Consider the following 21,901-nt stretch of genomic DNA (forward strand, 5'->3'; position numbering starts at 1 on the left):
CTCTTTGGTTTCTCCTGCTGTGGTTTGATTCTTCCCTCTCCCTGCAGAGGTTTGATTCCTCCCTCTCTGGCTTTAGGCAAGAAGACAGGAAAGCAGCTGCCTGAGCTACCAGCAGGTACCTGGAAAATGGAATTTCTCAGGTTAATTAAAGGACTGAAACATCGAAGGTGCTGAAGGAGAGGAAAATGTGCCCTGGTCAGTGCTGTTACAGCCTTTGTCCCTCCCAACATCCATCTCAGAGCTCTGTGCTGGCCAGCACACAAAAGAGACTTTCTCAGAACAGGGTCCTGCAAATCCACTCTGAGACAGGAATTCAGGCTGAAAGCTTTCTGGCACCATCACCAGCAACAAAGACAAAACCACTTCGTGCCCAGTTACAGCTCTGCAGCTGATTCAGGGAGTTTGCATAAACAACAAGTGATGGGGAAAAGGCCCCGTTGCCACCTGAGATCAGCTCCCAGCTCTCCAAAGGGATCCCATTCCCTCCCAAAGCTGCACAGCTCCTACAGTGAGACAAAGAGGGCCAAAAACTGCTTAAGACATGGCAGACAGTGACAAGGATCATCTCCATGGAATGGTTTTATTGCAGCGAGGCTCTCCAGCCTCCCTTGATGAGAGCCACACTTCAAAGGCAATCTGGCCTGGATTAGAAACTCTAATATCTGAGGAGCCAGGAGCTTGCAGTTTCCCATTAAGTGGTATTAATTACCCTGGCTGTCGTGTTCTGCAGTTTGACCTAACCTACTGATTCCCCTTCCTCTTCTGCTGCAGAACATCCATCACTTTTAAAAGGGTTCCATAAAGCTACAGGGAAGGCTCTGGTTTGTGTTAGCCTGATTGCTCTGGACTGTAACAAAGCACCCATCACAGCTGCCCAGCCACACCATAGATCAAGCTCCTCTAATCTTTCCATGTCTCCAGAGGGCAAGGCCAGGCAAATCATCAGATTTAACCTCCCAGGACTTTATTTCTGGTGTGGAAGATGTCAGAGGCCACGCAAGCTTTCACTTTTCCTTGTTCCCTTAGAGCCCACAGCAACAGACAGGAGGAGGAAAGCAGGAAAGGCAAGGGAGAACAACAGAAACTGGACTTTTCATGCCACTGAAGAGCCAAGGGCCACTTGCAATGCTCAGCTCCTGCCCCAAGAAACACAGGTGGGAACCAAGTGGCCTTTGGGGGCTCAACAGCCAAGGATGGAGATCAGCTTTTCTCAGCAATGAGGCTGCTGGGGATGAGGGTACATGCCCAGCACCTATTTGTGGCAGAGCAGGTAGGGAATCCAGCACAAAAACTCATGGCATGTAGGGATAGTCAGCGTTTTCCATCCTGCAGGTTTCCTTCAGAACTGTTCTGACTGAACCTGCTCTGTGCAGGGCGGTGAATTCCCAGGGTGACTCCCAGCACATGGCAGTGGGATGTGTAGCAAACCCATCTCATGTAGGGTCCTCAAAAATCTGCTCCTCTTCTCCCTCTGGAAGCAAAAAGCTCAGGGCTCTTCTGCTTCCTGCTACTCAGGGTGAAAAGGGTGAGGAGGAGCAAAGAAACAACAGGTTTAATTCCTATCCCCCGAATCTCCCTCGGTGCTTTATTCCCTGAATCAACAGGAGAAATTCACAGAATCACAGAGTGGTTTGGTTGGAAGAGACCTTTAAGATCCTCTCATTCCAACCCCTGCCCTGGGCAGGGAACCTTGCACTGGGCCAGCTCTGGGGAAACAGAAAATCCAGTGTTTCTTCAGTAAGAGACCCACCCTGGCATGGTTTGATACAGCTACCTCTGAATGGCAAATGGATTCCAGGAGTTTGGCTGGTGTCTGCAGAAACCCATTGCTGGATGAGCAGGAATTGCATCCTGCCTCATCAGAGACAGCTCAGGGAATGAGCCTGGAACAGCTCCTGTCAATGCAGGCAGGGCTCTGACTCAGGATCTCACTCAGGATTTTCCCAGGTTTTCTTTCCATGAAATACCAAACAGTATTCACCCTAAGGAAGTATTCCTGCCTGGAATTCTGCCTTCAGCTCCACCACAAACAGCCAGATGGAGAGTGGAGGGGATGATGTGGGGGCACACGTGAACGTGGGCTGTTCCTCTGCTGCTGTGAATCAGCCACGCTGCAATCACAATACCCAGTGATGCTCTGTTCCATGGTTTCTAAAAAGGAGACTTAAAGGAACTTGAGCAAAATTAAAAATATTGAACTAGCTAGTCAGATTAAAAAAATGAGCTGTAAATCTTAGAAGAGAAACACAATTTTGTCTCTAACACAGAGAATTTTTAAGAGCAATTCATTCTGTCTGTTCAAGATTTTTCACCCTGGGCTTATGCTCACTTTTTCAAAAGAGGCTGACCTGAGCATTTTTTTATTTCTTTCAAGCATAACAATCAAACCCAAAGCCATTTATTTTATTTTATTTTATTTTTTGTCTGGCTCCTTCCTTTTTCTGTATTAATTTCAATTCCATCAACGAGGCAGTTGCATAACTGTTGTTTGTAATTGCTGTCACGTCAACCCTGAAACTGATCACTGCAACACTGAAGTTATATAAAAGGTTTTGTTAGGAGTTTTGTTATTTTTCTCATTTAAATTGTGGGAAGATGAAGTCCTACCCTGGAGAGATGTTTTGGTTTTCTAGGCTCTGTTGTCTATTAGTCTTGTGCTTTGGTGTCTTTTCTCTCCAGTTTTGTTTTACACAGTGCAAGGGTCTGTTTATGCACAGAAATTCTCCAAAACCAGTTCTGTGCACCCCATTAATACACAGGCTATAAAATAAACTCTGCTGAGTCAGAGAAGCTACTGGCAAAAATCAAGTTCACAAAATGGGTAAGCTCTTAAGGAGCAATTTAAGTTTCTGGCAAGGCAGACTATTTAAATGCTTCAGTGGCTGGGATTGTAATTTACCTTGTTCTTCCAAAACCAGTGGACTGTTTGCCTGCAATGATGGAGTATCAAACCCCGTGGGATGGTTTCTCCTTGTGTCTCTTCACTCAAACACACAGAAATGCTCCTGGAATTGAGAGTCAGCTCCTCCAAACTCCTCACAGTGTCCTTGCTCCTCTTGAGCACTCCTCATCATCCTCTTTGTGCTCAGCTGGGAGGGAGGCTTCTCCCTGCCCCAGAGAATTTAAATGATCCATTTTACCATTTGTTTTCTGTCTTTCTAGAGCCACAAATGCCAGGGCCACACTCACAGATCTCTTGGGCCCAAGGTAGTCTGAAGCCATTCTGCACTGCAGACAGAAATGCTTCAAGCCAACAAATAATTAAGGACTTTTGACATAAGTGAATTGTACCCAATACTTACTCGATGTTCCTTCATACTTCAGAGCAATCTGTTTGTAGCTGACATTGCTTTTTCTTTAAGAAGCCTAGACAATGTCAGACTTTACAAAGAGAAAAAACAAATACTGAAATACTATCAATGCTCAGTCCCTCCTAAAAAAAAAAAGAAACAAGAGCAGAAAATATATCTGCTTCTTGAAAGTATCTTGTCTGTAAGTCCTGCCTCCCTGGGGAGGAGAAGCTTGTTTAGAGATGGGCATGGGAAGGCAGGAAACCACATCTCTTATTTCCACTTCAAGCTTGTAAGGGCTAAACCAGAGCAAAGCAAGGTTCTTGCTGGAGATCTGTGCTTGTCACCCATTTCACCTGAGCATTGACCAAGAGACAGCAGTGCCAGCTGCTCCTGTGGGGAAGCAGCAAGGAGGGAGTTGGTCAATTGATGTTTTCACATGGTCGTTGTTGAAAATTCCTTCTGAATGAGCACGCTTGGGATGGCTTGTCCAGGTTCAGGGGAACGGGCAGCACTCTGTGAGAAAAAACTGACACCTTCAGAGCGATGGGACCTTTGCAAAACAGATTTCAAGCACCTAGGGAGGCATAGGGGAAACTGGGAATGCAGCTTACCCAGATGCAGTGCATGCATTCCTAAAGACACTCCCACAGGAATCCTGCAGCGTTTGAAATGAGAGGGATGTGTGTCTAAGAGTCAGGGCACAGCCACTCAAACTAACACACAGGCATGTTGAATTTATTAACTTTATAATTTGGATAGAAGAGTTCAAACCTCAACAGTGAGGTAAGGGTTCAAGTGAGATACATAAATAGATGCCCTGTGAGTTGCTCTTATCTTCACCTGAGACCTTGTGACTCAGAGGCAACTCATGCTCAAAGGCAATTAACTCAAGCCCTTGGAGTGGTTTTCAAACACACACATCTCACTCTGGGTGTTTGTGGCCTATTTCTCAAGGATTTGTGAAAGGCAGCTAAGGAAATCAGGGCTACTATCAGTAAATCTGCTACTCAAGCATGCTTGTGTGCTCTGAAAAACTGTTAAAGACCCCAAACTCCACAAGGACTGCACCCCAATCTCAGGGCTGGAAGAAAGGCTCTGCCATGGACACACCTCCCCTGCTCTGCATGTGATGATGTTACCTTACTGCTCTGGGGATGCAGCTTGTGGAAAGCACTTTATGCATAACCCAAGCCAGGTTTCTCAGCAGCTTCATTTTCCCCAGGATATCACCTGGGTAGGAATGGTGGAGAGCTCTGGGAGAACTCTCGTCCCTGCTCTGCCCCATTCTTGGTAGCTGAGTTTGGTCTTGGCTCAGATGCTCTCCTCTAAGCAAAAGAAATAATCCTTCATTACTGTCAGGAATAAAATGCTTAACGCTCTAAGGAATCCACACAAAAAGCTTCCATAGTGTGCACTTGCTTTGTTAAGGGTGGCTAAAAGATGTTTCACACAAAACATGGGGTTGTGCTTTGGAAAAACCTGTTCCAGTCACCAGCCCAGGCCTCACCATCCACCCAGGGGTGCCCTGCCCAGCTCTGGGTGCTGTGAGAATTTCCAGCTTCAGGGGTGCTGTGCCCAGCTCTGGGTGCTGTGAGAATTTCCAGCTTCAGGGGTGCCCTGCCCAGCTCTGGGTGCTGTGAGAATTTCCAGCTTCAGGGGTGCTGTGCCCAGCTCTGGGGGCTGTGTGCATTCAAAGTCAGCCAGAATTTAATTGGGGACACTTGGCTAAGCATCACTGCAGACTCCAAATGGCGCCTGGCTTCAAAGAACCAGAACTTTTGCTTTCATGGGAGACCCAAGCCTCTGCCTCTCACACTGCACCCTCTCCAGAGCCCCAACCAGATAAACTCCTCTTCCAGTAATGCTCTTTCAGACACATGGTCCTCAGTAAAAGGAGAATTTGGGATTTAGAACCTCTCCAGCCCTACCCAAGGTTCATTGTGGCTCCAGCACCAGGGAGTGCTTTTCCATTTTGTGTCTCACTGTGTCAGACACTGAGCACAGATTGGCAGCTGCTGTATAAATCACTCCAGCCTGTTGTTATTGAGCTGCTCTAGGGCAGAGTTACCTCTTCAGCCAAGCACTTACCACCCTCCCCTTTTCCCAAGTTATCTGTTGGTGCAGCTGGGATTGCAGCTCAGACAGGTGGGTCTGTAGGAGCAAAGTGATTTTAATCACAAGGGATGTAGGAATGGCAGAGATGGATTTTAAGTCCCATCATTCTGGGCTGTTTCATCACTGCTTTGAAGCTCACAGCTGCCACTACAATGAGTGCCTACTGTCCTTTTCAGACAATTCTGCTAATTTGATGAGGCTCCCCCTTGGCTTTCCAACATCACCCTGTGCAAAGTTGGCCCCAGCACCTTTGCAGAAGGAGGTCTAAAGAGAACTTGAACAGAAGGCAATGTAATATACAATGTAAAATGAAACAGAAATGTGTACTTTATTAATACTCTTTACTCATGTAACTTCTCCAACCACTTATTAATGTTAATTTTGTTTTAAACTACCTTTCTCCCAGTGGCAGCTTCAGCACCAGCGAGTTCTCCTCATATCAGCTATTTTGGCACTTGTTATAAGCAAAGCTGTAAGAGAATGCAGCTCAAGGGACAGAGCTGCACCTTCTCACTCAAGGTCCAAGTTACTCTGTTGTACTGCAAGGCAAACTCTGGCAGAGTTAAATAACGACACAAAGCAAAGATATACTCCATAAAACATTAATATTTTAATGAAAAATCTTAGCTTCATGTTTCTATCCAAAGACACTCAAAACTAGTTTTTCTCCCCCCTTAATTTTGACCTATAATGGGACCAGTTCGGAGATTTTTTTTTTTTTTTTGTATTTTGGAACTTTTTTTTTAAAGATTAAACAACCAGGCTAGCAAAAAGTTACCCAATACATACTTTTCTTATATCAAACAAGCTAGTATTTCAATACAATGTAACTATACAGAATATATACATTACACATATGATCACAAAGCAAACACTACAGGCTCAGAACAGATTTGAAAAAACATGATATTCACATTGATTACAATAACTCTAAAAATGATTGTAACGTTGAAACGGCACTTAGTTTACAAAAAAAGTCACAAAAATATATATAGCCACCAAGAACTATGGTTCCTGAAAAATACTAATAGCCAGATAGTATTATATAAAATGTGAAGTGTATTTAAACATCGTATACATTAAAAAACAAAACCAAAACCCAAAACCAATTCTGTTAGGTCAATAAACATGCCAAGTAATCTAGCTGTGGCCAGCATCAACAAGAGAAGCTGTACTGTGGATGAGATGATGACTGGATATACGGCTGGTGACTGGAGACTGGCACAGTTAAGGGGGTTTCACTGGTACTAAAATGCACAAAGAAGCCCAACAATAATTTAATTCACATTTTTTTTTTCCCTCCAGCTTCCGCTTTTCCCTCTTTGGGGTTTCACCATGGGGCAGCACCTTGAGTGAAGGCACTGCAGGAACAGAGCAAGGAAGCTGTCCAAGGACTTGGTGTAGCCAGGGTTACAGGTCAGAATATCAAAAGCATGCATCAGCTAAATGAATGGTGAAACAAAATCACTCTTCTGGGGACTTCAGCAACCCTCAGGAAGACTGTAGGTACAGTTGCCACAGGCTGGCAGCACCAGATTCCACTTTGTTTTTTTAGTGCAACCAGATTTGTAGGTGAGACCTGTGGGACACGGAGTTACTGCGCTAGCACACACAGAGTGAACGAAAACCCAGAGCAGAAAGTACTGTTGCACTAAAAAAATTCACATTTGTTCCTTTTATGGTACATTTCCTCAAATACTTGGAACCCACTCTATTTACCAGGTACCTCTGATGTGGCTGAGGCACTGTCTGGCCTTGAACCCTCTTACCTGCCATCACGATGCTATGGGATTTATTATGTCTAGAGTTGGAGATGAGAACCCTCCAAAACAGGATTTCACCTTGTGAGCAAAACTCGAACATAACCGGCCTGAATGAAAATCAGCTATTTTCCATATTCTGATGGTGTGGAAGTTGCAATGGATGTAGGAGCAGCAGGTGCTCCTCCATCTGAATTCTCTCATCCCTGCAGGGTGCACAAAGCTCCTGCTGGATTTGCATATAAAATGCTTCCTGGTTTGTCTCTGGGAGAGACCAGCACTCATCTCAGCGCTCCCACACCCTGGGCTGCAGGGTGGAACCAGCGACCAAGAAGCGCCTGAAGCCCTCATATAAAAACCTTAAACCATAGCTTAAAAACAATAAAATTTCATCCCGCAGGGGACATATAGGGATCATAGTCTTATAAAATATATTTGACTGCATTGGCAGCTATTACTTTTTAAAAAAGTTTAAATTCACACCTTTTAGACTCAGAATCCATGTGAACCCAGAACCATTTTCAGTAACCGAGTCTACTGATCTCTCAGTATGAGAGACTTGACCGTGGTCTCTGCGAGCCTGACAACTGAACTCCAGCTGTGGGAAACACCACTCGTGGCTGACTCTGCTTGGAGCACGAGGGCTGAACCACATCAACCCTGACCCTTGCCAAAGCAGACACAGAAATGCATACTAAATAATGGATTTTTTGGGGAGGAGAAAAAAAAACAAAGAAGAAATAAGAAAATGCATCCTAGAATTCAAAATGCTCTGATAATGTACTGAAGGAAATTTATGTTTTAGGTTTAATCCCAAGTGTAGTTTAAGGCAAGTTTTTTTCTGTTTTCTCTCTTGCTCTGTTTGGAATCCAAGCACATTAGCAACATAAATTGTTTTAAGATGTCCTGTGTTTTTACATCTCTCTCGTGAAGAACACCAGCATTTCAAAGAACTGAACACTTCCAACAAGTTAGAGAGGAGAAATAAAACAGTGTTTGCATTTAAACTGTATTCATTTCTATGGAGAAAAGAGATATTAACAAGAAACAATTACAGACAGGAAAATTAACAAGTAAACCCAACCCTAAACCAACCAAACAAAATCCTCCAAGAACTCTATTGTTCCTCCAGTTGAACCAGATTGGAAAGTGAGAGCTAAATTACGATGTTACCCAGAGATAAGGAGGTTGAAAAGATAATGTGTAACATACAATGCAATGAATAATGAACCCCAGGCCTTGCCTTGTACCTCAGTGTTAATGTTCCTTATTTCTTTTCAAGGAAGAACAGATCAGAGTTATAAAGGCTTTGTAACTTTCCCCCTTCTCTTTGGTATTCTGAAAGCAATTTGCCTTCTGACTCAAAGTTTTAAGTCTTAAAAATCCAATATCCAGATATGTCTATGGTGTATTTGTACCTTCTCACCAATGAACTCTTTAGCAAAATACTTCAGGGATGAAAATGATCAGATTCTAATGATCAGATTATGTCCTCCACCTCATACCTGACCACCTTTGATTATTACATCTCTGCAGCCAGGAAATGTGCTTAGGGTGAAGCACTTTTCAGAACATGAATCACAAAGGACTCTCATTTACCTGCATAAGACATCAGGAAAAAGAGAAAATGCTGTGTTTGAGTTCAGTGTCGTAGCCCTCTAGTTCGGAATAAAGCTCAGCAAAAGACATTGTCTTGTCTCACTGGCTTCTCAGAGAAATCAGAAGTGGAAGAGAAATGGTCTCTAAATTCAGCTCATCTACAGGCACTGGGCTATTTCACAGTACAGCAGCCCAGAAAAAGCATTTCTCCTTCAAGCCCTTTTAAGAAGCCTCACAAAGGTAGATATAATCAAGACTGAATTGCAGCACAGAACTTCTTTGCAGCAGGTTTCTAAAATACCCTTTGGATCTGGTGGAGAAACTTCATTCCAGCAACTTGGAAAGTCCTTAAATCCCAACTGTTTTCCCTCTATTTAACTAAAATATGTGGGTTTTACCTAAAAGGAGAAAAATTGCTTAAGTCACTGAAACCCTTTAAACTCTCTCCAAAGGTCAAGAAACTTTTTTCCTTACAAAAGGTGGCTATTAATAGAAAGAACTCAGACCCAGAGAGTATTAGAGCTGCCTAGGCTGACTGAATACAAATTGATGTGCAATATAATACGACTTTTGTGTCTTCTGTTTCTTCAGGAGCAACTTTCTCTATTGGTTCCATTTCCTCCTCATGTTTGCATAAAACAAATCCGGCCAGAAAACAACAATTTACAAAAAACAAGACCCAAAAGTAAGGGAGCATATCATGCCTTTGGAATACTGAGATCAAGCAATACCTACTCACTCAGCACATCATCTGTAGGCCGTGGGTATTTGGCATCAAACACTGAGTTAACTTCAGAAGCTGTAAGAAAAATCACAAATCTCCTAATGTACTTCCTAATTTAGGTTTCAAAGCAGTACTTGAGCCCAAACAGCCCCGACCAAACAAGACTCACTGCTCTGAAAATCCCACACTCTCCATTTGTAGCTTTTTCTAAATATGGAAAAACAAAACTGCAAATATTTTCAGTTTATTGCTTGCTTGAGCTGTGTGTGTAGCTGGAGTAATGGCCTTTAATAAACCGAGCTGGCAAGGATTTAAAGTGTTTTGAAACAGGAACAATTCATCATTGCTCTATAGGCTTTTTGTAAACAACCCCCCTGTTGGTTAGAAAGTTGTCCTTAGAGAGAATAAATTGCTTGTTTTGTCCAAAACAGGCTAATAAAAATCTCTGAAACTATACATACATATGTATAAACAAAAAAAATGTGCAATAATGCACAAAAGAGCTTATTTTTTCCAGTCTGTAAACTCCCTCTAGCTAGCTCTCAGATTAGTAAAAATACAGTGTGTACGTGAGGGGGCAATGATCAGAACTGCAAATAATCTGGCTGTGGTTTAAGAATTTCAGTTTGGGAAAATCTTCATTTTCCTTTGTGGTTCCCCATCTACAGACAGATAAGAGTCAGGAGATATTTGTCAGGCTTGCATGGCCAAACACTTTTCCACTGTTCCCAATTCCTGGTGCACCTTTAGACTTTCCAGGCCTAACCTCAGCTGGGCAGATCTGTTTAGGCTATTTGATCAAGCAGTTTCTAAAAGGACTGGAATAGAAGAAGTAGGAATACCTGGCATTCATCTGGGCTGGACAGGGATCGTGTGTTTTGAAGAAGTGTGTGACTGTTCCTTTCAAAACCGCTCACCATTTCCAAGCACAGGGCACAGTAAGGGCTTTGAAAAACAGCAGGCACATATAGGAAGTGTCACTTCTTTATGCAGAAGATTAAAGCATCCACTCAAAACTAGTCAAAACTGTTCAATCATGGTTTCCAATGCATCCCTTTGTTTATCATTTAAAAAAGGTTCCCTCTGATTTCTTTCCCTTAACCAGAGGGCCTGCAGAAGCAAGAGAAACTTAATGAGCTGTTCTAACTGTGGAAGAAGGAATAGTTAAAGTGATCTGAATCAGTTGTTCTTCTTTAGAAGTATATCACAGCTTCCATGATGTTCTGACAAGATCTTTTTTTGTGCAATCAGTCTTAAATATTTTCACAGAAGTGATCATTCAGTCATGAAAAATAATGTAACATCTGTCGCAGTTCTCAGTTTAAAGCGTAGCTTACAAAGTAAAAAGGGGAAAATCTCCCCACTTTTCGTTTAAAAAAATTAAATTAAAATGTACAGGACCAAACACAGGCACTTTCCAAAGAACAAAAATGAAACCAAACCATGAATTATTCGATAGTAATAGATGACAGCTCCGGTTTTGGAGGGTCACCCGCGGCTGCCTCAGCAGTGGCGTTAGTCTTTGGCTGCTCTGGCACATCTTCTTCCTTCTCTGCCAACCCACCCAGAGACCCCAAGGGGAAAGTGCTTTCACAATTCTGAGTTGACGACACCTGTGAAATGACAGGCATTTGGACAGAAGAGTTGCTTTCAAAGCCATGCTCCCCTAGCTCATACTGCCCGAGGGTCTCCTCTTGTTCCTGGTTTAAGTAGTCCGGTACTAGGAAGTCACTGGAAGAGGGTAAAGGACAGAAGAGAAATGTCATTTCTCACCCCATGGAATCAGCTCCATCACACAAGCTACACACTGCATTGACAGAGAACAAAGGTACTCATTTCACATTGGCCAAGATCATGGCACTGACATACTCCACTAAGCACCATAACCTGGTTCTCATTCCCACACACAGAATTTATTCAATGGCATCTATTTCGCATCTGTATTTCCTACACAGCAACTTTTTTTTATTAGATTGTATCACCTTGATGAGAATGCAAGTTAATGTCTGGAACACATTTGGCACTGAAAACCTCATTGAAGAAAAGGGAGCACTCAGGCTTTAAAAATAGAAACAAAAATGAGTTCAGCACTGGCAAAACGTGGCCTTTTCCATGTCTGAGCTACAACATCCCCCAGAGCAGCAGCAGGACTGCCCTCCAAGTGGGCAGGCTGGAACCAGAGGCACAAGGTGAGGCAGCTGAAGGCAGAGGAAGCTGCCAGCTGCAGTGGGGGCTGTGATCCTTACACGTATCACACTCCTGAGAAAAGAATGGAATTGCACTTCCTTCCCCTTTTAATCCTTTCTGGACAACTATGCACTCTTAACAGCTGAGGGCTGAGTGGATCCAAAGAAAACCTATCAAACGCTCCAGTTGTATTTTCAGAGCATGAGGACGTAACAAAAATAAATCTCTTTGCAAGTTTTCAGCACCAGACATGAAGTTTGTAGTTGAGACAAGTATATACATATATCACATATCAGCACGTTTGTATGCCTTGGTTCACCTGGCAATGCCTCAGTTCAAAGAAATCCTTAAATGACAGCAGCATTCACTGCTCCAACCCAAACTCACAGCAAGCTCTGCTAAACCTTGTGTTTGTCAAATCAGACTGAAGGAAGGGCTATAAGCAACTAAAATCACACTCTTGAACATGACTTGAATTTGCTGACAACAATGCAGTGCTTACCACAACCAGGGCACCACCCTGCAGGGTTTATGCTCCAGTTTTGGCACAAGAGCCAAGAACAAGAACAGCATAAGCCCACAGATATGAAACACTTGTACTTTTAAACAATATTCTGCTGAAAGAACAGCAACAGTCTTTCCTGCTTTGTTTTTCAATTTTTTTGTCCTACATCACTTCTGAGTTAATCAGACAGAACAAAATATTCAAATGTTTATTGTGGGAAAAAGAATAATGTCTGGAAATCAGGAGAGGTGGGATTGGGATGCTGTAACATTCAGAACACACCTCTTTTGCATTGCTGAGGGCAGATGACTTACACACACCAAGCTGCACTCTCTCTATAGATTTAAGAGCTGGAAGACCTTCCTGTCTTCAGTTTCTCTCATCCAACTTTTGTATTTTCTATCTCAAATTCCAACATTACATTTGTATCAATGAGAGAATACAGCGCTTGTCTGATACCTCAGAACTCTTTTAATAGTCTTTAGCAGTGCATTTGTGAGATATGCCAAGTCTTTTGTGCCCTGATAAAAAATGTCCAAGTGGCCCCTACTATTTCCAAACCTATTATCCTAATCATTTAGTAATGTTATCTGTGAAATGAGAAGGGAGAAGGTCTGGAGTAATGCAAACTTTCCACAGTGTTAAGCAAGCACTTAAAACGAAGTAGGAAGTCTGTGCCCTATAAAAGTGAACAGGCTACGTACAAGATTTTGAAAAGCAAATCAATATCAAATCACAGATCCTGCAGGACAGAACACTATGGCTTCACCCCATTGGCCTGGCCACAGATACTACTGAAAAGAGAAATTAAATAACCCAGAACCAGCATCTGCATATCACTGGATTCTTCAGTAGCCTCCTATATAGCTCCCATGCTGTAAGACAGATCAGATACAACAGAGAGTGGAGCAGGAATCAATCTGACTGGAATTAGCTGGCAACCTGATGAGAGGCACAGCAGGCTGCCCTGAAAGCAGGAAATGATCATCTAAGGAAGAAAAAAAAAAGCAGAAAAAAAGGAAAAAAAAAAAGCAAAAAAAAGAAAAAAGCAAGTTTCCCTGTTAGGTTTTTGCTGTGCACCTCACCTGCTCTGGAAGTAGTTTGCTAGCTCTGATGCTTCATGGTTCAAGCTCCTCAGGTGAACGATTAAATTTCCAGAGTTGGTGAACATGGCGCCGCATGTTTTGCACTCGTAAATCCGAGGCTTGCGGATAATGTGCCGGGAAACCCGCATGTGGTGTTTATATTCCCCGAAGGAAGTGAAAGTGGCACTACATATCTGGCACCGGAAACAGCGTTTACCTTCGTGCTTCAGGCGATGCATCTTGAGCGAGTAAGCTCGGGTGAACTTTTTCCCACAGCGGTCACACTGAAAGGGTTTAATGCCTGTGGAAGAGAGAGCGCAAACACGTTCACCTTGTGCAGCCACAGCTCAGGGGCAAAATCCTCCCAGAGTGCTACAGCACAGGGACAGCAGCTGTAGGTGCTCACAGCAAAGCCCTGTTTGAGGAAGAGATTCTCTGTTAACTTTAAAAAGGCAGAAACAATTAGAGCAGAGCTGCGCTCCCTCAGTAACAACCTCGGAGAAATCTCATCGCTGTGACCTGTCCCGAGGCTCCTTCCCCACGCTTTAAATGGAACACAAGCCCCCGTGGATTAAAGATCCCCAGGCACAGCCAACAAGGACCTGATGCTGCAGTTGTCTCCAGTGCCTTTGAACTCCTTTGATCTCGGCAGATTCTTGTGCCAGACTGGTTCCCAACAATGCAATTATCAGCCTACCCTTAATTGCCGTGTTTTTTTCTGGCTGCCTTTGGCCTCGGAGAAGTGATCTGGCAAGGGGACTGTGTGCACACGGACACCCCTGTAAGGCAGCAGGAATGGTGATAAAAGGGGCACTAGGAGCCTTTATATTGTGTGGGAACCTTGTTGTACAAGACTTTTCGGCAACTTTGCATAACAGACAGCTCTCTAAGACAGCTGAGCTTCATGCCTCTCATTTTCTTTTCTTGTATTAATTTAGAAATTCAGTTCCTAGCTAATTTTTGATTTCTTTTCCCTAAAACATGTGAGCTCTGCAACATGTTGCAGTGGCTGAGTGTGTAGTCACACAAACAGAACTACTACAATGTAGAAGTCTGAGTCACCAAAACCTTCAGATTTAATAAGAAGTCTGAACTCCAGAAAGTGGGAAAATCCAAACATGAGGCTAAGAATCTGGAACATGGAGCTCTATTCATAATAGGGCTGTCAAGGAATAGAAAAGATTTTTTCAGAAGGCTGAATGTGCATCAGGCCTGGCTGTTAATTCCCCCAGTCTTTCACTCTACTTTCCTTACTTTCAAAGCAGGAGGTGAACTTTTAATTGAGGGTTTTTAGACAGAGAAAGCTGTAGTTAAGGTTACACTGAAACGCCCTGTTAAGCATGTGAAAACAAGTTAATAAACTGGAATATGGTCTGGTGGAGCTCAAACTTTTCATGCTTTCCTACTGTGCAAGGACACCTATTTCCTCTGGTAGTTTAAGGGAAATCTCTTTAGCCATTTTGCTCATGTGAAAACACTTTCAACATTTACAAGCTTTGAGAGTTCTTTTGCATGTCAATTATTCTAAACCAGCTATTCAAATCTCTCTCAACTTTACCCAGGGGTTGTCAGTTGACAGGTTGGCCAGAGATGCTTTGCTGTCAGATTTTAACAACAGGCTTGGGATCATTTTGCACCTGATATGCCCACAGAATCCGCTTTTTCAAGTATTAAACACATATCTGGTTATTTTGCTTGAAAGGATTCAACAAATAATTGTTGATGGGGAAAAAAATTGGACCTTGTCAGTTGTGGCTGCTCTGTCCCAGAATGGTTCAGCCTCTGTGTGCAGATAAGTCAGACTCAAACCAGGAGATGCTAAACCATGAGGCTTTGTGCCCAAGTGCAACAACCCTTCAATATTCCCTTTATTCCCTCAAATGTCAATGTTATTGCCACGTAATGCTGACAGGTCTTGAAAACACCAACAGCAAATACATTGGGGAGTTCATGCTTGGTTAGAAATCAAAATGTATTTGGGGACCAAGGCCCAGAGGAAGAATTCACATAAACCTTTGGTTGCCTCTGCTACCTGCAGGAGCTAAATTGATTATCAAAACAATTCAGTTGTCCTGCAACCCCTCCAAAAAGTCTGAAATCCCAAGGCACACAACCTTCCTCAATGCAAGGACATAGATACTTGATTATGGCCTCAAGATTCCTCTGAAACACAGCAGAGAATTACAACATGGCAGAGGAAGAATTTCAATCTACTTCTTTAGGGCAATAAAAGGGCCAAGTATACTTTATTTCATCTCAGATATTTTTCATGGAAATTACTTATCCTGATGAGTTCCAGGCAATCAGGTTTTTTTTCAGTCCACACAAATGCTAATCATCCATGAGCACAACTATCAGTCAGACTCCAGGGATCAAAACAAGAGAGACAAACCTCTACCCAGCCTTTCTGAAATCAACTCTCAAGCACTTGGCAAGTGAAGTGAAAGAGCTGCATTATTACAATTGCTGCAGAGCGAGGCTGAGAGTCAGGAATTGTGGGGAACAGGGGTGTTTCTTACCTGAGTGGATAAGCATGTGTTGTTTTAGGTTCTGAATGCGAGTGAAGCGCACCCCGCACGTGGGACACTGAAAGGGTCTGTCGGGACCGTTTGGGCTGGGCCTCTCTGTGCTGCTGGTGGAAGGAGCAATGTAGAGTTGGTAGGGATACTGAACGTTCTCCAGACTACAAAATAAAAAGGCACTGATTTACAAACAAGCCAGAGAAATGACCCATGAAGCCTTGTCTGTGAAAATTTGAACCTTGAGCATTTTTATGTGAGAAGGAAGAGAGTTTTCTGCTGAAATCCCCATTTATTCTGGAAATCTCTGGGTCCATAACAATGTGTCTGATCTGCACCTGAAGTCTTACAGTCACTGACTCTGCACATCTGAACACAGCCAGGGAATAAGCTCAGAATTCTGTTTCTTTGGGCAACAGACCTGAGCACAACTGCAAACTGAACATTATTTTCCAGGCGTGGGCATTTTCTCCAGCACATTGATGACTTGCAATCACTAAACAGTCCCTGAGGAAGAGTTTATAGAGCTGAGCAAATGAAAAGCAAAGGAGTATTTTGCAGCTTCAGTGATATTTGCAAATGAAATTACAGCAAATTAATTTTTCATCTCAATCCAAGTTTCATCAACAAATAGTATCTACAGTTGAATATTTCTAAGTTTAAAATATTAATCTAATGAAGCAATACTTGCTCCTTGTCTGACTCAAAGAGCTCCATGAGCAGAGCTCCAGTGCTGTGTTTAAAAAACAGCACACGGACTGCAACAAGGAACAATTTAACTTTCAAAGTAATTTATTTAAAACTGACTAATTGCTCCTCCATAGCCTCCAGCTGCAGACTGTTTAAGGGAACTGTAGTGCTCTAATCCAAGTCCTCTGGCAAGGAACTTGCTAAAGGGCACAGTGAAATAGGAACAAATCTGCTGGTACAAACATGGGAACAACAGGGTTTGTACTTACCTAGGGTTTCCCCTCCCTGAGGAGATGTGGATTTTTGGTGAAACAGCCACTTCAGCTGCTCCCAGCCTGCTGAAAGATCAGCCATCACTGGCAGCAGGGAACTGCTCTGACCCTGACTGCTCATTCCATGGCCAGCACATTGCAACTTTAGCTTTATTCAGCTGTAAGGTCTGAAATGGCCTGAGAAAAGATGCAATGAGGTCTCCTCACAGTCAGAAAGTTTTCCTAACTGAGGAAATCCTTCTGCTGCTCTGTTTCCCCCTCAATCCCAGAGGGCTGGCTTCAGGGTTATGCTGGATTTGGGGATTTCTAGCACTCACACAAATGAAACATGCACTTTGCACAAATACAGTTTCCTTGATATTATAAAAAAAATCCACAGAGCAGTTCAGCACAGGAGGGCAAGAACTAGGATCATCTCTTTAAAATCAACATTTAATCTGTCTTTACTCTGGAAAAGGACAGAGGGTATCTGAATGCTGAGTGCAGAATTCTCAGCAGCAGAAGTTACAGTTGTAAAATTTATCTGGAGAGAGAGCACCAGGTATCTCTTGATACACCCAAGATTAAAGAGTTTCCTGTAGGAGTTTAGTATCAGTCAGTCTGTAAAACCCATCAGGATTTCTGATCTCACATGACACTGGAGGAAGAACTGCACCAAAGAAGAAATTTTATTGTCCTTGAGTTTTTATACACAGTAGGGTCCCAGGACTGTGGAAAACAGAGATTCTGACAGACTTGTTGATCTGTGATAAAGGGAATATTTGCAAGAGCACAGTCAGTAGCTCCTGTCCTGGGCAGAATGGAGCTCTTTGCCATTTTGGGGTCTAAAAAAAAGCAACTGAGGCTTTTTGAAATAAGTGAAAGTATTTTAAACATAGGTTCTGATATTCTAACCAAATTCCTTACCAACTCTGGCACTCCACTTCCTTTTTTATACACAGAGTGTACTCAAATAAGAATAACATTTGGGTTTTGTGACAACAAAGAATTTCATCTTCTACTGACGTGTTCCTTAGGTCCTGCCTCCCTCACTCCTGTGTTAGGGGACTGTGAGGAGGCACAGGCTCATTGTGCTCCTGGAGCTTTCTCAGGAGCTTTCTCTCAAAGTAGGGCAGGAATCAGGAGCCAGAGCTCTCCTTTTGTTTCCAGCTTTCTCAGGCTCGCTCACCCTCCACGCCTGTGCCACCTTCTCTGCCCCTGGAGGAGAAGTGCTATGGGTACAATTCCACAGAAGAAATTGAAAATAACGTTTGGTTTTTTAATTTATACATCTTTCATGATGAGGAGGGCTGATTAAAGCACATCTAATGGGAATCATGAGGCTCTCCAGCTATCAGTGCCTGGCTTGTCTTTTCCCATGCTCACACTGCCAGCAGGGTGAAATACCTATTTGGTGACATAACTTAGCACCATGAAGAGATTATATTTGAAACACTATTAGATTGTCTCTCCCCTGCTTCTTTTTCCCCACATTTACTTAATTTTTCATGGCCTTCAATTTGTGGTCAAGGTGGCATTTAACAGTTGAGATTTGTCTGTCTGGTACCAGCCACATAGAGAGGTTTCAAATGTTTGCACTGAAATATCCTACTTGCACTTTTTCTTCTTTTCACCCTGAGATTATTTACATATTTAACTATGTAGAACTAAACTCTGACAAACATGAATGCCAAAATGCCAGTGAACCTAGAAATCTTCATTTTTTGCAAATAACAATTATTTTAGAGAAGTGGAGGTTCTCATTCTGTTGGTTCAGAGAGACCTTTTATAACTTTTATAACTGAGCAACTCCTTTTTAAGTGCAGCCACAAACAGATACACACCAACTGTTAAAGCAGGCAAGATTAGAAAAGTGTATAACAATCCAAATGTGAAATATCAAAGGAAGAATAGAGACTTCACTGTGGAGCAGTAATTTTAATACTTAAAGATTCCTGTGTGCCTATTAAGCTGACAACAATTACATGTGACGTAGTGTTTATGAAACACTGATTATGCAGGAGGCCAAATTAATGATGTTAATTATTTAATACAGAAACTCAAGAGATAAGACATCTTAGTTTTTGAAATTTTTATCATTCTTTCTGCAGTGACACAGATGTAATACTGAGAGACCTTTAGAAGGACTAGTCTTTTCCTTTGTTTTAGAAATAGAAATGTAATATACAACATGGACTTAAAGGTGCATGAAACACTCAAAAAGTTTGGGAGGGAAATTTTCTCCATCTGTACAATGCATTGATTGTTTTTTCTTGATCCAGCTAGAGAAACATGTTTCATTTCATTCAGAATTCTTATGCCCCCAAAACTGTGTGCCCAAACTGCTGCTCAGTGAATGACAGGCCATATTTATGTTATTTATGCTGTGCCCATCCCATGCTTGAAATGGGAATTTAAGTCAGTCTTGAAGGGCTGTCCCAGTGTACTTGAATGCACTGACAAGACAAACACACATACACCCCTGAAAGGAAACTGCTTAGGTCTTGGAAGCACCATTTTACACATTTAACTGGTTCTTGGAATAAGAACATTCTTGACACTTTCATTTGTATTTATAAAATAAGTCACCTGGTAGAAAGCTTTAGTTCTGGAGCCTAAAACCCCCAGTAGTTCACTTGTAGCTATTGAAAAAAGGTGCAAATTGTAGTTAATTTTGCTGATATTTCTGTCACTCAGACTAATTATTTTCAAACTGGTGCATAAACTAAGGTAAATACTCTTTCCTTCTCTGCACGGAAGAGATCTTTTAGTGGGAATTTTCAGCGTGTTTAAAGACTTTTTTATCTTCTAAATTTTCTATGCAGTTTGTGCTGAAGCTCTGCAGTTTTATAGGAAACTTCTGAAAAAATCCACTGCTGAAAATACGTGTGCCACTTGACTTTAGAATTACAGGTTTAAAAGCCTGGATTAGTTCAAGTGCAACATGTGCTCCTACTATTAATTCAACCCTCAAGTGCTGGGTGTTATTTTTATACTCAGGTTTGTTAGCAGATAGATAAAATCTTCCATGTCATCCAAAAAGTCTTATCTAAGCAGTTATTTTCCCTTTTAAAGGGAGGTGGGACACATTTTAGATGGAAATGACAGGAAAGATTTCATGAGCTATGAAAATGCAACTCTTGGTTATTATCTCTATAGGAAGCTTCTCTTGACAGAGTTTCTGGAACAACTTCCAAAGGTTCACACTTCTTCCTCAGACCCATTTGTCTTATAAACCCCTGCAAACACCAGTTTGGAAAAATGTGCTTTAGAGAGGGACTAGCTAAGAACTGGAAGTCAGAGCAGCTGAGAGCAGCCCTGTGTGCCATGTGTGGGTACCTCACTAACAGAACTCCGATGTCTCTTTGACCAAACAGACCTGGTTTAGTTTGGTTTTCTCTGCCAGCTTTCCCTTATAAAGGATTCCTTTAATAAATCACTCAGCTCAGCACAGCAAAAGCCTGCTAAATATTTACAGTAAGTGCCACACAGCATCTTGGTAAGAAGCAACAGGCAGAAAGTTTGAGAGAAGAGATTTAAGGCTGCTCCACCTCTCCTGTGGCTTGCAGCAGCGAGGCCTGGTGAAGTCAGGGCTAGGTCCTTGTTTTTGTTGCTTTAGCATGCATGTTTCATATGGAGGTTTAATTAAAATTTATTAATAAAGAGCAATGATGAAGAAACAGCAGGAACAGCACTATCTTTCTTCACCAGTGCTGCCTGGAAATAGATAGGAAACAAAAAGCAACGAGTAAGCAGATTCTGACTTTCATCACCTACATTCTTCTAAAGCATCTGCTCCTCCAGGCACTGATTGTACTTTGATCAACACGGAGAACTTGATGTAGAAACAACTAAACATTGTGGGATTAAGGCTGGGGAGGTTAATTACAGCACAGCACTTGGTGCAGAGCACTTTGCACACCGGGTTGGTACATACCGATCATCATCGTCTGCATGAGCGTTAGTGCCAGAGGTGCTTTGGAGTGTGGGCAATCCCTCTGTAACCCCCTCATCTATTGAGCCTAGGCAAAGAAAAAAAGGGCAATTTAATGGAAATAACTGTTCAAAAAGGGTTGGGTGGCAGGTAAATACATATCAAGCTTGCTTTCCCAAATCTCTGATAGACGCTGCTTCCTGGGTGATAAGATAATAAAAGTGCCTTGGGAAAGTAATTTAGAACACCCAGAAGCAACTTGTTCAGAATCAGCACAGATTACCCAGTAAATTGACAGCTCAATAAAGGACACATATTTGGTGCACCTAGGAAATGGAAATGTTAAATACAGCCAGTTTTCAAAATACATCCAGTACTAGCCCTGTAAAGCAGAAATGTTACGTTCACCCAAAGGGATTATTTTGTCAATTTTTCAAGACTTCCTGAGCAATAAGGAGTTCAAACCTGCTACACTAAACGGCTTTTGTGTTCTAAATCTTCCATAAATATATTAATTGATAATGTCTTCATTTATTGATAAGCAGCTGAGAGAGGCAGAGTCCTCTAGGAAATCAGAAATGCAACACAAAAGAGACCAAACACTTGTTTGTAAGAGAAATGTATAAACAAAACCACTCCAGGGCTCTGCTCAGTTCACCAGCATTGGAGTAAATGTAGTTCCAGGGCCTTGGGGAACAGAATCCAATGGAAATTCAACACTAAAATAATAAACCCACACCTCCATTCACTGGTGGGGCTGTTGCCCATCACTGCTGGGTGTTTGGACAAGCAGCCTCTGGATCTCCACTGAATCCATGGGAGGACAGATGGGGAAGGAGATTTCTCTCCCTCCACCTCGAGGACAGGCAAAGTGCAGGACAGTGCTACGAGCTGCTCTTGCTGCTGGGGGAAAATAATTCTGCTTTCTAAGAGAGGGGTACATGAGCAATCTGAATTTGGGGACCCTAAAGCTCACCAGGAAAATCAAGTAGAATTAGGTGCACACTGAAAAGTGTCAGAGGAAATGGAAAACCAAAGAGAAGGAACAGGGACGTGAAAGGTGAAGCAGAAAATGTGCAAATTCTGTCAGAAAGAATGAGAGATCTTTCCTGAAGTGAGTGTGATGCCATGTTATGGGGCCAGTGACAAGAGGAAAATTGCATCTCTGGCAGTTTCACATTTAGTAAAATCAAAATTTTAAATTTTGTTAAAAGGTGACAAACTGTGCTTGGGGAATAC

The 21,901-nt window shown here is 42.4% G+C and overlaps 1 protein-coding gene across 7 annotated transcripts in view; it reads right to left on the bottom strand.

The window, feature by feature from the left end:
* Positions 1-5,994: 5,994 nt before the first annotated feature.
* ZBTB44 (zinc finger and BTB domain containing 44) overlaps positions 5,995-21,901 on the bottom strand; it is a 45,759-nt gene continuing 29,852 nt past the window's right edge. For 2 of the 7 annotated variants that reach the window (XM_058856877.1, XM_058856878.1), the window contains exons 3-6: positions 20,666-20,750; positions 15,788-15,951; positions 13,269-13,569; positions 5,995-11,222 (exon numbers count right to left, since the gene is read on the bottom strand). In XM_058856877.1, coding sequence (XP_058712860.1) covers positions 10,940-11,222; positions 13,269-13,569; positions 15,788-15,951; positions 20,666-20,750 — 833 coding nt within the window. In that variant the 3' untranslated portion in view covers positions 5,995-10,939. Of the gene's footprint in view, positions 11,223-13,268; positions 13,570-15,787; positions 15,952-16,746; positions 17,644-20,665; positions 20,751-21,901 lie in introns of those variants that run through there. The other 5 variants (XR_009279538.1, XM_058856880.1, XM_058856879.1 and 2 more) reach the window with 5 other exon arrangements.

Source organism: Poecile atricapillus, chromosome 25 (genome assembly GCF_030490865.1).
Source record: "Poecile atricapillus isolate bPoeAtr1 chromosome 25, bPoeAtr1.hap1, whole genome shotgun sequence".
NCBI lineage: Eukaryota > Metazoa > Chordata > Aves > Passeriformes > Paridae > Poecile > Poecile atricapillus.